The sequence below is a fragment of the Coregonus lavaretus genome, assembly GCF_964263955.1.
Source record: "Coregonus lavaretus genome assembly, chromosome: 25".
NCBI classification, from domain to species: domain Eukaryota; kingdom Metazoa; phylum Chordata; class Actinopteri; order Salmoniformes; family Salmonidae; genus Coregonus; species Coregonus lavaretus.
In genome coordinates this window covers 39,593,714-39,607,526 of record NC_140012.1, presented here as the reverse complement: position 1 = coordinate 39,607,526, position 13,813 = coordinate 39,593,714, and the positions used below count along the sequence as shown (strand labels likewise).

Genomic DNA, 13,813 nt, shown 5'->3' with positions numbered 1-13,813 from the left:
AACCCCGGCAATACAAAGTACGGGTAGCTCAACCGAGCTACACTCATCTTCACATAAAACAATCACTCACAAGGACAAGGGGGCAGAGGGAACACTTATACACGTACTAATGAGGGGATATGAACCAGGTGTGTGTAATTGACAAGACAAGACAAATGGAATGATGATATATGGAGCGGCAGTGGCTAGTAAGCCGGTGATGACGAACGCCGAAGCCTGCCCGAACAAGGAGGGGAGGCAGCCTTGGCGGAAGTCGTGACAGTTATGTATTAAAAAAAGATAACAAAACCCCATATGATGTCATCTATGATTTTCTTTATTCAGCAATTTTCAAAAACTACAGCTACTTCCTAGGGGAGGGCATCTCTGCGAAGTTATAGTAAAAATACAACAGATGTTTTTGGCCATATGAAGTATAAGCTCTCTACCAATCTCAAATCATCAAAAGTAAATAAGAACATCTTTAAATGATCCATTAAACACACATTGTGTATTTCTATCATTCTTGGGTCCAGGATCCGTTACTATGACGATGGAGACGTTGTGGCTGTCTACGACAAATCTGAAAGGGGGAGCTGGTACACAAGGTTGAAAAACATCTACTACGTCTCCAATGTGGACTTAAATATTAATATATCAGAGAAAACTGCAGCTGGTAATTGGACAGCAATCACAACCAAAGAAAAAAGTAATTCCGTGACGACTGACCCAACAACTTTAAAACAGACTGTAAAAGAGACAAATGGATTAACAGGTGGACCCGGGTCTGCACACAAGGAGACCCCCATGCTCCCCCTGCAAAAAAAGGACTTCAAGCAATATCCCGACTGGGATTTTGAGGATGTTTACATCCGGGACAAGCAACCGAGACAGACGGTAAGCCTGTGTTTTAGACAGTCACTGGTCAAGGATTTGCAAATATTAACAAACATCCCATATAAACTGTGTGTGTGCTTTTGTGTGTGTGTGTGTGTGTCAGGCCTGTCCCCAGTCTCTGAGGAACTCCAAGGACCCAGGCTTCAAGCAGGCCTTTATACCAGACATCCAGTTGTACCTCCACAGTGGACTACTCAATGTGCCAGAGTGGAACAGGCTAGCTCACTTCAATAACCCCTTTGGATTCATGGAATACTCAAACTACACAGGTGTGTGTGTGTGTGTGTGTGTGTGTGTGTGTGTGTGTGTGTGTGTGTGTGTGTGTGTCCAGGAGTGTAACAATCCTTGGCAGGCAGCTCAGCTCAGCCCTCTTCAGCCGTGTAGACTTTTGACACGATGACAAACTTTCATCCTTTAGTACACAATAGTACACGTTTAAAGAGGGTGGGTCTACATTGGCTAAGGCTGTGCAATATCAGGAACATGGCATAAATCAAGAAAACCGCAAGAGAAGTGAGAAAGTGGAATATGTGTCGAACTGCCAAAGTCAACCACCCCTTGTTTAAACAAGAGCATTAGGAGTTCTGCCTAACACATTACAAACAGGTTCTTAGTTTGGGTTTGAGTGGCAGAATAATGCATTCCCAGACTTCAACTTCACCAGTTTTATTTCCTCCTCCACAATAGTCAATGCAAACTGAATTACTGAGGTTTTCTTTTAAGCTTGGCCAAAAAGGAGGACAAAGGTAACACAATGATTTAACCAAGCAAAACAAAACACAGGTTCTGGTGCATGGTCGAGGGAAGCACTAACTAAACAGTCATTTAACTTCTCAATGTTACATATATTTTTTTTTTATCTCAAACTTAAGTCAACAATTTACAACGTTAGACCACAGCTACATGGCAAACTTCCCTCTTACCTGTACTTTTCAAACAGGATTTAAAGGAACAGTCAATGAGAACAATGCATCAATCATTCAATTAGCCTTTTTCTCTCAAACCAAGGCAGCATGCACAAGCAAATGGAGGCTCATTGGGAGATTCTCATTTGGGGAAAAGACTGTCCTCTCCTCGACTCCTCCGTCCTCCCTCCTCCGTGACCCGGAAACCAATAAGTGATCGAGGAGAGTGTCAATTCGTTAGGCGAACGGAATTGTGTCCTCCCATCCTTGATAGCCACCTTTCGTTGAGGATAGTTTTGTACACACTTAGAAAAGAGGGTTCCTCAAGGGATCTTTGGTAAGGGTGATGGTTCTATGTGGAACCATAATGACTCAAATAACCATTTGAGCCCTTCAATGGTTCTTTGCAGTTCAGAAAAGGGTTATTTCATCTTTTAGTGATAATTAAAATGTAGAGGTGGCCACTCAGAATATTCTGGGGCATGGTTTGCTCTTTGTGTGAAACCGTGACAAGTGGGAGTGTCTGTCACGTCTCCTCCCATTGCTCCCCCCCGGGCGCTCTGATTCGCCGGTCTACTGAGCCACCGGTCTGAGCGCAACACCTCAGCAACACCGGAATGGAAACCCAACGCACCCTAATCACCTCCAGCGCACCTGCACCTCATCATCACTTCGTATACTCAGTACGCGTCACAGTGTCATTCCAGTTTATCTAATCTGTTCTGTTATGCCAATATACAGTTGAAGTCGGAAGTTTACATACACTTAGGTTGGAGTCATTAAAACTCGTTTTTCAACCACTCCACAAACTTCTTGTCGGTTAGGACATCTACTTTGTGCATGACACAAGTAATTTTTCCAACAATTGTTTACAGACAGATTATTTCACTTATAATTCACTGTAAAACAATTCCAGTGGGTCAGAAGTTTACATACACTAAACAGCTTGGAATATTCCAGAAAATGATGCTTTAGAAGCTTCTGATAGGCTAATTTACATCATTTGAGTCAATTGGAGGTGTACCTGTGGATGTATTTCAAGGCCTACCTTCAAACTCAGTGCCTCTTTGCTTGACATCATGGGAAAATCAAGTCTGGTTCATCCTTGGGAGCAATTTCCAAATGCCTGAAGGTACCACGTTCATCTGTACAAACAATAGTACGCAAGTATAAACACCATGGGACCACGCAGCCGTCATACCGCTCAGGAAGGAGACGCGTTCTGTCTCCTAGAGATGAACGTACTTTGGTGCGAAAAGTGCAAATCAATCCCAGAACAACAGCAAAGGACCTTGTGAAGATGCTGGAAGAAACAGGTACAAAAGTTTATATATCCACAGTAAAAACGAGTCCTATATCGACATAACCTGAAATGCCGCTCAGCAAGGAAGAAGCCACTGCTCTAAAACCGCCATACAAAAGCCAGACTACGGTTTGCAACTGCACATGGGGACAAAGATCGTACTTGTTGGAGAAATGTCCTCTGGTCTGATGAAACAAAAATAGAACTGTTTGGCCATAATGACCATCGTTATGTTTGGAGGAAAAAGGGGAAGGCTTGCAAGCCTAAGAACACCATCCCAACCGTGAAGCACGGGGGTGGCAGCATCATGCTGTGGGGGTGCTTTGCTGCAGGAGGAACTGGTGCACTTCACAAAATAGATGGCGTCATGAGGAAGGAAAATGATGTGGATATATTGAAGCAACATCTCAAGACATCAGTCAGGAAGTTAAAGCTTGGTCGCAAATTGGTCTTCCAAATGGACAATGACCCCAAGCATACTTCCAAAGTTGTGGCAAAATGGCTTAAGGACAACAAAGTCAAGGTATTGGAGTGGCCATCACAAAGCCCTGACCTCAATCCTATAGAACATTTGTGGGCAGAACTGAAAAGGCGTGTGCGAGCAAGTAGGCCTACAAACCTGACTCAGTTACACCAGCTCTGTCAGGAGGAATGGGCCAAAATTCACTCAACTTATTGTGGGAAGCTTGTGGAAGGCTACCTGAAACGTTTGACCAAAGTTAAACAATTTAAAGGCAATGCTACCAAATACTAATTATGTGCATTTAAACTTTTGACAAACTGAGTTTAAATATATTTGGCTAAGGTGTATGTAAACTTCCGACTTCAACTGTATCTTAAATATAACTATGGTCCACTATGGTCCCCACCTCTTTAAGGAATACCTGGGATAGGATAAAGTAATCCTTCTACCCCCCCCCCCCCCCCACCCCCCTCTTAAAAAAAAAAAAATTGTAAAGTGGTTATCCCACTGGTTATAGGGTGAATGCACCAATTTGTAAGTCGCTCTGGATAAGAGCGTCTGCTAAATGACGTAAATGTAAATGAAATACTTTATATGTAAGGCCTTGTGTCAATTGAGAACTGTTAACTAAATCAGTAGCCTCTGCCAAGTCCCCAATGAACGGATGTTCCGGTTCTTCAGGGGAAATGGAAAGAGAGCCTGTGACGAGACTTCTGCTTTTGGACGTGAACAAGGCGACACTCCATCTTAACTCCTCCTCCACATTTACTGGATTGGTTGAACAGGGCAGAAGAGAACCTCCACCGAGAGTTGTTTTTCCTCTTGTCAAGACCAGTATGTAAGAGATCTAGTTTCAGGCGTTTCTTTTACGCCTGCTATGTTAGATTACTAAATCAGTGGTACTCAATTCTTTCCTCAGGGACCCCCAGCTGTTCCAGAGATATACCCCTGATTCAACTTGTGAATTAACACAATAGTAACACCTATGGAATTTTAACAATATCATATATGGCTAACTACAATAAAAATAAGTTATTCAAAATATTATTTATAGAACCTTTGAGATTGAGAAAGGTTCTTTATAGAACCATTCTCTATAAAGGTTCTATAAAGAACCAAAAAGGGTTGTAACCAGGGGAGAACGACTGCCCCCGCTCATTGAGGATTTCAAGTTCCTGCGTCTAGTGCAAGCATTGTTTTCAGAAAACAGGATCCCCCATTATAGTGAATGGGAAAATAGCAATCTTTGTGGTCAATCTTCATATAAATAAATACATGTTTTGAGTACAATCCTTCTATTAAACCATGTCCTTGAGACGGTTATTTTTAAATCGCACACAGAAGAAGTTATAAGGATAATTTAGTTGCTAATGGTAGCCTGCAGTACCCAGGCCGGCCTTCAACTTGAGATACTCAATGAGCTAATGCAGCACTGTGCTAGCCTGCAACGTCACTTCCTAGAGTAGCTTAAACTGCGCATGCAATGTTTCCAAAAACGAATCCATGAAGCAAGATGGCAACACGCTAAAACGACACTTCACACTTCCTGATCTTCAAATGTGCCACAGACTTCACATAGGAAACAATGGGGTGATTTCATCAATGGCTCCGTCCATTTTCTTTTTACAGTCAATGGTTGTAACCATAGTGGAACCCTTTTTGGTGCTATATAGAACCTTTTTGTTAGATGGTTCTCTATAGCACCATAAAGGTTCCATTTAGAACCGTATGAGCATGGTTCTTTATAGAACCTTAAAAAAAGGGTTCTAAATAGCACCAAAAAGGGATCTGTTATGGTTACAAGCCAAATAACGTTTTATCTATAAAATGTCTGCCATAACTAGCGGAATTTATTTTTACCACTTTATATATTTTGGTATTCCAACACATGTCCTATGCTACACATGGAGAGAACACGCTTGACCATTGTTACTCTCCCGGGACGGATACAAGGCCCTTCCCTGCCCTTCGGCAAATCATATCATGCCTCCATCCTGCTCCTCCCCACCTATAAGCAGAAACTTAAACAGGACGCACCTGTGGTGAGGATTGTTCAACATTGGTCTGCCAATCTGAATCTATGTGTCAGGACTGTTTTGATCACGCGGACTGGGAAATGTTCCGGGTCACCTCTGGGAATTGTATCGACGTATACACTGACTTGGTGAATGGATTCATCAGGAAGTGCATAGAGGTTGTTGTTCCTAGCTACGACCTCCATAAGGCAATCAGAGGCAAAACGACAGAACAGGGACAAAGTGGAGCCGCAATTCAACGGCTCAGACATGAGACGCATGTGGCAGGGACTCCAGACAATCACAGATTATTTACATTTTTACATTTTAGTCATTTAGCAGACGCTCTTATCCAGAGCAACTTACAGTTAGCGAGTGCATACATCATTTATTTATTTTTCATACTGGCCCCCGGTGGGAATCGAACCCACAACCCTGGCGTTGCAAACACCATGCTCTACCAACTGAGCTACATCCCTGCCGGCCATTCCCTCCCCTACCCTGGACAATGCTGGGCCAATTGTGCGCCGCCCCATGGGTCTCCCGGTCGCGTCCGGCTACGATAGAGCCTGGATTCGAACCAGGATCTCTAGTGGCACAGCTAGCACTGCGATGCCACTCGGGAAAGCCAGGCACGTTGCGGACACCGATGCCTCACTCCCAGACAAGCTAAACACTTTATTTGCCCGCTTCGAGGAAAACAACACTGAGTCGCCGATTTGGGCCCCCGCAGCTCAGGAGGACCGTGTGCTCCCGATCTCGATGTCCAACATAAGACATTCAAGCGTGTTAACCCTCGCAAGGCTGCCGGCCCAGACAACATCCCAAGCCTCAGAGCATGTGCAGACCAGCTGGCAGGATTGTTTATAGACATATTAAACCTCTCCTTATCCAAGTCTGTTGTCCCCACCTACTTCAAGGTGTCCACCATTGTTCCTGTACCCAAGAAAGTGAAGTTAACTGAACTAAATGACTATTGCTCCATAGCACTGACCTCTGTCATCATGAAGGGCTTTGAGAAGCTAGTTAAGGACCATATCACCTTACCCGACACTATAGACCCACTACAATTTGCATACCGCCCCAACAGATCCACGGACGACGCAATCGCCATTGCACTGTACACTGCCCTATCCCGCCTGGACAAGAGGAATACCTGTGTGAGGATGCTGTTAATCGACTACAGCTCAGCCTTCAACACAATAGTGCCCTCCAAGCTCATCACTAAGCTCAGGGCCCTGGGTCTGAACCCCTCCCTGTGCAACTGGGTCCTAGACTTCCTGACAGGCCGATCCCAAGTGTTAAAGGTAGGTAACAACAACTACGCCACGCTGATCCTCAACACGGGGGACCCACGGGGGCCCCAGAGGAGTGTGTGCTCCTCCACACCGACACCATGGTAAAGAAGGCGCAACAGCGCCTCTTCAACCTCAGGAGGCTGAAGAAATTTGTCTTGGCCCCTAAGACCCTCACAAACTTCTACAGTTGTACCATCGAGAGTATCATCACCTAGTACGGCAACTGCAATGCCCGCACCCGCAGGGCCCTCCAGAGGGTGGTGCGGTCAGCCCACGCATCACCGGGGGCACACTGCCTGCCCTCCAGGACATCTACAGAACCCGGTGTCACAGGAAGGCCAAGAAGATCATCAAGGACCTCAGCCACCCGAGCCATGGCCTGTTCAACCTGCTACCATCTAGCAGGCGGAGACAGTACAGGTGCATCAAAGCTGGGACAGAGAGACTGAAAAACAGCTTCTATCTCCATGCCATCAGACTGTTAAACAGTCATCACTAGCCGGCCTCCGCACGGTACCTTGCCCTGCACCTTAGACACTGTCACTAGCCAGCTACCACCCAGTACTCTACCCTGCACCATTGAGACTTCTGCCCTATGTACATGGAGTCATTGAACACTGGTCACTTTAATAATGTTTACATAACGTTTATTGTTCTGAAATAATTTATGTAGTTAGAAACAGATACGATTAGCATTCCTGCAACATTATTCTGTTGAAATGTAATTTGATCTCTGAGAAATTAAGCTTTTTGATTACTCACTTTATATGTACATACTGTATTCTGGAAATAGCTCATCCTATATAACTACTGCTGGACATACTATGTTCTGGACATAGCTCATCCTATATAACTACTGCTGTACATACATTTTTCCTATGTATATATTGTCCATACTGTTAATACACACCACATATTTATATTCCGGACTCAGACATTCCTATTTATTGTTCTGATATTTCTTAATTTATTGATTTCTTGAACACATAAGCTGTCTGTGACCAGGTGAAAAGCCAAACCTTCATATCATAACCACTAACCGCTACACACAGCCTACATTGTTGTCACCATATTAGTTAACGTCATAGTCAATATAGCTACTAGAACTAACGTGTTAGTAAACCCGCTACAATCATGCAGTACAGTGTACAGTAGGCAAGCAGTTTAGCAGTTACCCCGGCAGGCCACAGTGGCAATAAATGAATAAAACCAAAAGCTTACCTTGAATCGGAAGAGTTCCAGTGTTGGATAACCATAGCCAGCTAGCTAACATAGCATCCCTCTCTGTTTGAGCCGGGTGTTTGAGTAGGTTAAACTAGCTAGCTGCATTCACTAGCTAAGTGAAAGTGAAAAAATACGAGAAATATAGCTAGCTCTCTCTCTCTCTATTGATTCTCCTTCATTTGTGAAGAAATTAATTTGTTCAAAACTGTTAAAATATTGTCTTTCGCTTTGAGTCAACTACTCACCACATTTTATGCACAGCAGTGCTAGCTAGCTGTAGCTTATGCTTGCATTACTAGATTAATTCTCAGATTCTTTGATTGGGTGAACAACATGTCAGTTCATGCTGCAAAGAGCTCTGATAGGTTGGTGGACGTCCTCCGGAAGTTGTCATAATTACTGTCTAAGTCTATGGAAGGGGGTGAGAACCATGAGCCTCCTAGATTTTGTATTGAAGTCAATGTACCCAGAGGAGGACGGAAACTAGCTGTCCTCCGACTACACCATGGTGTTACCCTACAGCGTGCTGTTGAGGGTTTTGATCAATTATTTGGTGACGTGAATATATTTAGTATAGTTATCTAAAAAGGATAACTTTGCTTCACTATTTTTTTTCTGAAATTCACTGAGGAGGATGGTCCTCCCCTTCCTTCTCTGAGGAGCCTCCACTGGTGTATTAGTATGTACTGTTAGACATTTACTGTACTGCTGGAGCTAGAAACACAAGCATTTCGCTGCACCTGCTTTAACATTTACATTTACATTTACATTTTAGTCATTTAGCAGACGTTCTTATCCAGAGCGACTTACAGTTAGTGAGTGCATACATTTTTCATACTGGCCCCCCATCTGCTAATCTGGGTACGCAACAAACAAACTTTGATTTGATTAATCCTCCGTAAACGTAATTTGCCTGATGATGCGCTAGTGGACAAGGAGAGTTTTATTTCATGCAATGTGTAGTAGTACAGTACTTTCTGGTACTGCTACCATCAAATGGTGCCAAGTCAAGTGGTGCTTGCTTTATGGAATCCCAAAGACACAAACAAGTAAAGCATACTATGTGTGTGTGGTTTCAGAGATAAAGGCAGTGGTGGACCTGATCCCCAAGCCAGGAGAACCCCTGCTCCTGCCGCGGGGAAACCCCATGTGTATTCGCTGTGCTGTGGTGGCCAACGGAGGAATACTCAACGGCTCTGGGATGGGGAAGGAAATCGATGATCATGACTACGTGTTTCGGTCAGTGTGTGTGTGTCTGTGTCTGTGTGTTTGTGCGTGCTGTGTCCGATTTTTCACTTTAAATGTATGCCAAACAAAAGCTACTGATTTCAAAGTCTAACAAACCATACAACTATGCACAATGACTACTTTGAACTATTTACACAGTAAATAAATAAAAAATTAACATTAACTGCAAAAACTGTGCAAAATCTCCCTCAGTTTTATTCTGTTACCAAACATTGTATCTGCACAGTTCTTCCTGTAAATGTGTTTTTGTAAAAATGTTCAGTGGAAATTGTTAAATGTAGTCCTTGTGCATAGAGTTGTATAGTTTGTTAAACTTTGAAATCAATGGTTTTTGTTTGTGTCTTCAGAAAGAATTCATATCCCTTGACTCTTTTCCATTTTGTTGTGTTACAGCCTGAATTTAAAATTGATTAAAATTAGATTTGTTGTCACTGGCTTACATACAATACCCCATAATGTTTATAAATGTTTACAAATTAATTAAAAATGAAAAGCTGAAATGTCTTGAATCAATAAGGTGACTAATGGTATAATAATGGTGACTTTACAACAGTTACAGAGTTTAATGGCTGTGATAGGAGAAAACTGAGTATGGATCAACAACATTGTAGTTACTCCACAAAAATATCCTAATTGACAGTGTAAAAAGAAGGAATCCTTTACAGAAAAAAAATATTCCAAAACATGCATCCTGTTTGCAACAAGCCACTAAAGTAAAAATGCAAAAGATGTTGCAGAGCAATTAACTTTTTATCCTGAATACAAAGTGTTATGCTTGGGGCAAATCCAATACAACACATTACTGAGTACCACTCTCCATATTTTCAAGCATAGTGGTGGCTGCATCATGTTATTGGTATGCTTGTAATCAATAAGGACTTGGGAGTTTTTCAGGATAAAAAAAAAAGAGACAGAATGGAGCTAAGCACAGGCAAAATCCTAGAGGAAAACCTGATTCCGTCTGCTTTCCACCAGACACTCTGAGATGAATTCACCTTTCAGCAGGACAATAACCTAATACACAAGGCCAAATCTACACTGGAGTTGCTTACCAAGAAGACAGTGAACGTTCCTGAGTGGCTGAGTTACAGTTTTGACTAGTTTTGAGCCCTCTTCTCCCTCTTCAGTTTCTTCCAGGGTGCCCCTAATGATTACTGTTTTTACTTTTGGTTCTGGTTCGAAGCCAACCTGTCTCAGAGGGAATGCACCTCCTTTGTAGCCGGAACAATCATCATATAGGGGAGGTGGTGGTGGTGCTGTTAGAAGGGCGGGATATTCTTTTTTATAGGGCTTCTACACGTTTCCCTCTGACCGGAGTAGTTGTAAAACAGTTACAGATTCCAGTGTGGCTTTTTTCTCTGCCTTTTTCTTCCCTTGTTTTGTCTTCTTGTCACGCCCTGATCTTGGAGATCCCTTTTATTCTCTAGTTGGTTAGGTCAGGGTGTGATTTGGGTGTCCATTCTAGGTTTTCTATTTCTTTGTTGGCCGGGTGTGGTTCCCAATTAGAGGCAGCTGTCGATCGTTGTCTCTGATTGGGGATCATACTTAGGCAGCCTTTTTCCCACCTTAGTTTGTGGGATCTTGTTTCTGGTTAGTAGCTGTGTAGCCTGTAGAACTTTATGTTCATTTGTGTTTTGGTATTTGATCTGTATTCAGTTAATAAATTAAAATGTTCGCCTACCACGCTGCACCTTGGTCCGAGCCGTCAATCAACGAGCGTGACAGAAGATCCCACCACAAACGGACCAAGCAGCGTGGCCAGGAGGAGCAGACATCGTAGACATGGGAGGATATCTTGGACGGAAAGGGATCCTGGACGTTGGAAGAGATCCGGGCAGGTATGGATCGCCTTCAATGGGAGCAGACGGAGGCAGCGAGGGAGGATCAAGGGCGACTCCGAAGGTCACGACCACGACGGAAGCCCGAGAGGCAGCCCCAAATATTTTTTTGGGGGGGTGGCATACGGGGTGGTTGGTGGAGCCAGGTTTCAGACCAGAGCCAACTCCCCGCACTCGCTTTAAGGAGCGTGGGACCGTTCAGGCACCCTGTTATGTGGTGATATGCACTGTGTCTCCAGTGCACATTCACAGCCCGGTGCGCTTGGTGCCCGCGCCCGCACTTGCCGGCCTAAAGTGAGCGTCTAGCCAGGACGGGTTGTGCCTGCTCCTCGCACCAAACCAGTGGTGCGTGTCTCCAGCCCGGTACGGCCCGTGTCTGCTCCTCGCACCAGACCAGTGGTGCGTGTCCCCAGCCCGGTACGGCCCGTGCCTGCTCCTCGCACCAGACCTCCAGCGAGGGTCCTCTGCTCCACCCCGGTGCCAGAGTAGTCTGCTCCACCGGTGCCCAGTTCAGCACCAGTTAGCTGCTCCACTCCAGTGCTGGAGTAGTCCGCTCCACCTGTGTTTAGTCCAGCTCCGGTTATCTGCTCCCTACCAGAGCCGGGGCAGTCCGGCGTTAACCCTCAGACGTTAACCCCTCTCCAGGGTTGGGGCCTCCCACACCAGGGTCCAGACAGGGCTTGGTGCATCGCAGGAGGACTGCCGGGCCGGAACCAGACGTTAACCCCTCTCCAGGGTCGAGGGCTCCCACACCAGGGTCCAGACAGGGCTTGGTGCATCGTGGGAGGACTGAGAGGGGAAGCATTGCGCCAGGGTTTAGACCGGACCGGGTGTGCAACGGGGAGGCAGGAAGGGAGAAGAGGTTAAGGCCTACGTTGCGCCCAAAGCCGGAGCCGCCACCGAGGCTAGATGCCCACCCGGACCCTCCCCTAATGAGTCAGGTTTTTGCGGCTGGAGTCCGCACCTTTGGGGGGGGGGGGGGGGGACTGTCACGCCCTGACCTTGGAGATCCCTTTTATTCTCTAGTTGGTTAGGTCAGGGTGTGATTTGGGTGTCCATTCTAGGTTTTCTATTTCTTTGTTGGCCGGGTGTGGTTCCCAATCAGAGGCAGCTGTCGATCGTTGTCTCTGATTGGGGATCATACTTAGGCAGCCTTTTTTCCACCTTAGTTTGTGGGATCTTGTTTCTGGTTAGTAGCTGTGTAGCCTGCAGAACTTTACGTTCGTTTGTGTTTTGGTATTTGATCTGTATTCAGTTAATAAATTAAAATGTTTGCCTACCACGCTGCACCTTGGTCGGAGCCGTCAATCAACGAGCGTGACACTTCTCCACGATGTCATGGACGATGTTAAATTGATTCTTGTCAAAAGACCCATCTTTGGGGAACCAAAATTCCCTGTGACTAATTGTCCATTCATGCCATTTCTTAAACACCCATACAATATATTTTTGGAGTGCTGGGTATTGTTGGGCTAGGTACTCAACAGGAGTTACAGGCTTCATTGGTGTGGGTCCCGAGGGCATGTGAGAGGGAACTGTTGAATTGTCTGCCATGATTGCTAGTTTTTATCGGGGTCGTCCTACGTGTAATGTGGGCTAAAATGCAAATGTGTTTCCTATATCAGTGGGTGCCTAACACTATCTCCCTACTACTACCCCTATTCATAGTTTGGGGTAAGAAAACAGTGAGGTGGAAATACAGTGTATACACCAGTATAATGTTTTATGTCTCATCCCCATACAGACAGGATGATAAATTACTTTAAATTTAATACAGTCCAGGCGAACTGATAACTTAACGGTATTACAACCGTTCGCCAGCCAGGCTAGGGTAAAGGGTTCAACAAACACAGGAACTAGGGAGGTAATAGGTTTGGTCTGAATTATTATTCTAATTTCAGCATGTAAATTTTCATTTGGAAATGGTCCCAAAACAGTTTCGAAAGAGGTTCCACTCAATACGTACAAGGACAACCTATATCTGAAGTCGGTAGTTTCAATGACAGCTTTAGCGTATAGATCAAGGTTTAATGTGGCACAGCTAGCCTGTTACTAAAAGTCCCCTCCACAAATGAAAACGCCCTTTCTTCAAACAGGTGTCTAGATAACCCAGAATTTTCAGCCCACCATCCAGCCATTAATCAACCGTCATAGTAATACATAACACAACACATTCAATAATTATTACACGGGCGCAAACTTCTCATTTACCGTCCTATCACTCCGGAGTACACAATTACAGGCCTTTAATCATAACCATCGGCTTTATACTTGGAATTTGCCTTACATCCTATCACTAAGTCAACATTTACATATTCACACCTAGGAATTTCTAATTATCATCTAGGTGGTCTGTGTCAGTTTCCAACAGGTTGATCTATTAAGAGTTTAGTAATAAATCAATATATACCACAATGTAGGTTTCGTCTCTTAAATGAACAGCATACTGTGAGTGAGTCGTCACTTACGTGTCAGAATGAGTCATCAACCACACAGTGCTTTGTTCAAATTACAGACTTTAGATATAACAGGTGTCTGCTTATCTTTAAGTAATTAGTTGCGCGGCATAGTGGGTCGACGCTCACTCCAACGGCGGGTGGTCACTTACTCCTGGCAAGCTCGCCAAAATGTTGAGGATTCTTT

General features: G+C 44.5%; 1 protein-coding gene across 1 annotated transcript in view; it reads left to right on the top strand.

The window, feature by feature from the left end:
* Positions 1-13,813, top strand: part of LOC311100443 (alpha-N-acetylgalactosaminide alpha-2,6-sialyltransferase 2-like) — a gene marked incomplete at its 5' end in the record, with an annotated part of 47,719 nt that overhangs the window by 3,039 nt on the left and 30,867 nt on the right. Inside the window, 3 exons of the mRNA XM_084141364.1 lie at positions 516-876; positions 980-1,145; positions 9,164-9,323. Of these exons, the coding sequence (XP_083997490.1) occupies positions 516-876; positions 980-1,145; positions 9,164-9,323 (687 nt within the window). The remainder of the gene's footprint in view (positions 1-515; positions 877-979; positions 1,146-9,163; positions 9,324-13,813) is intronic.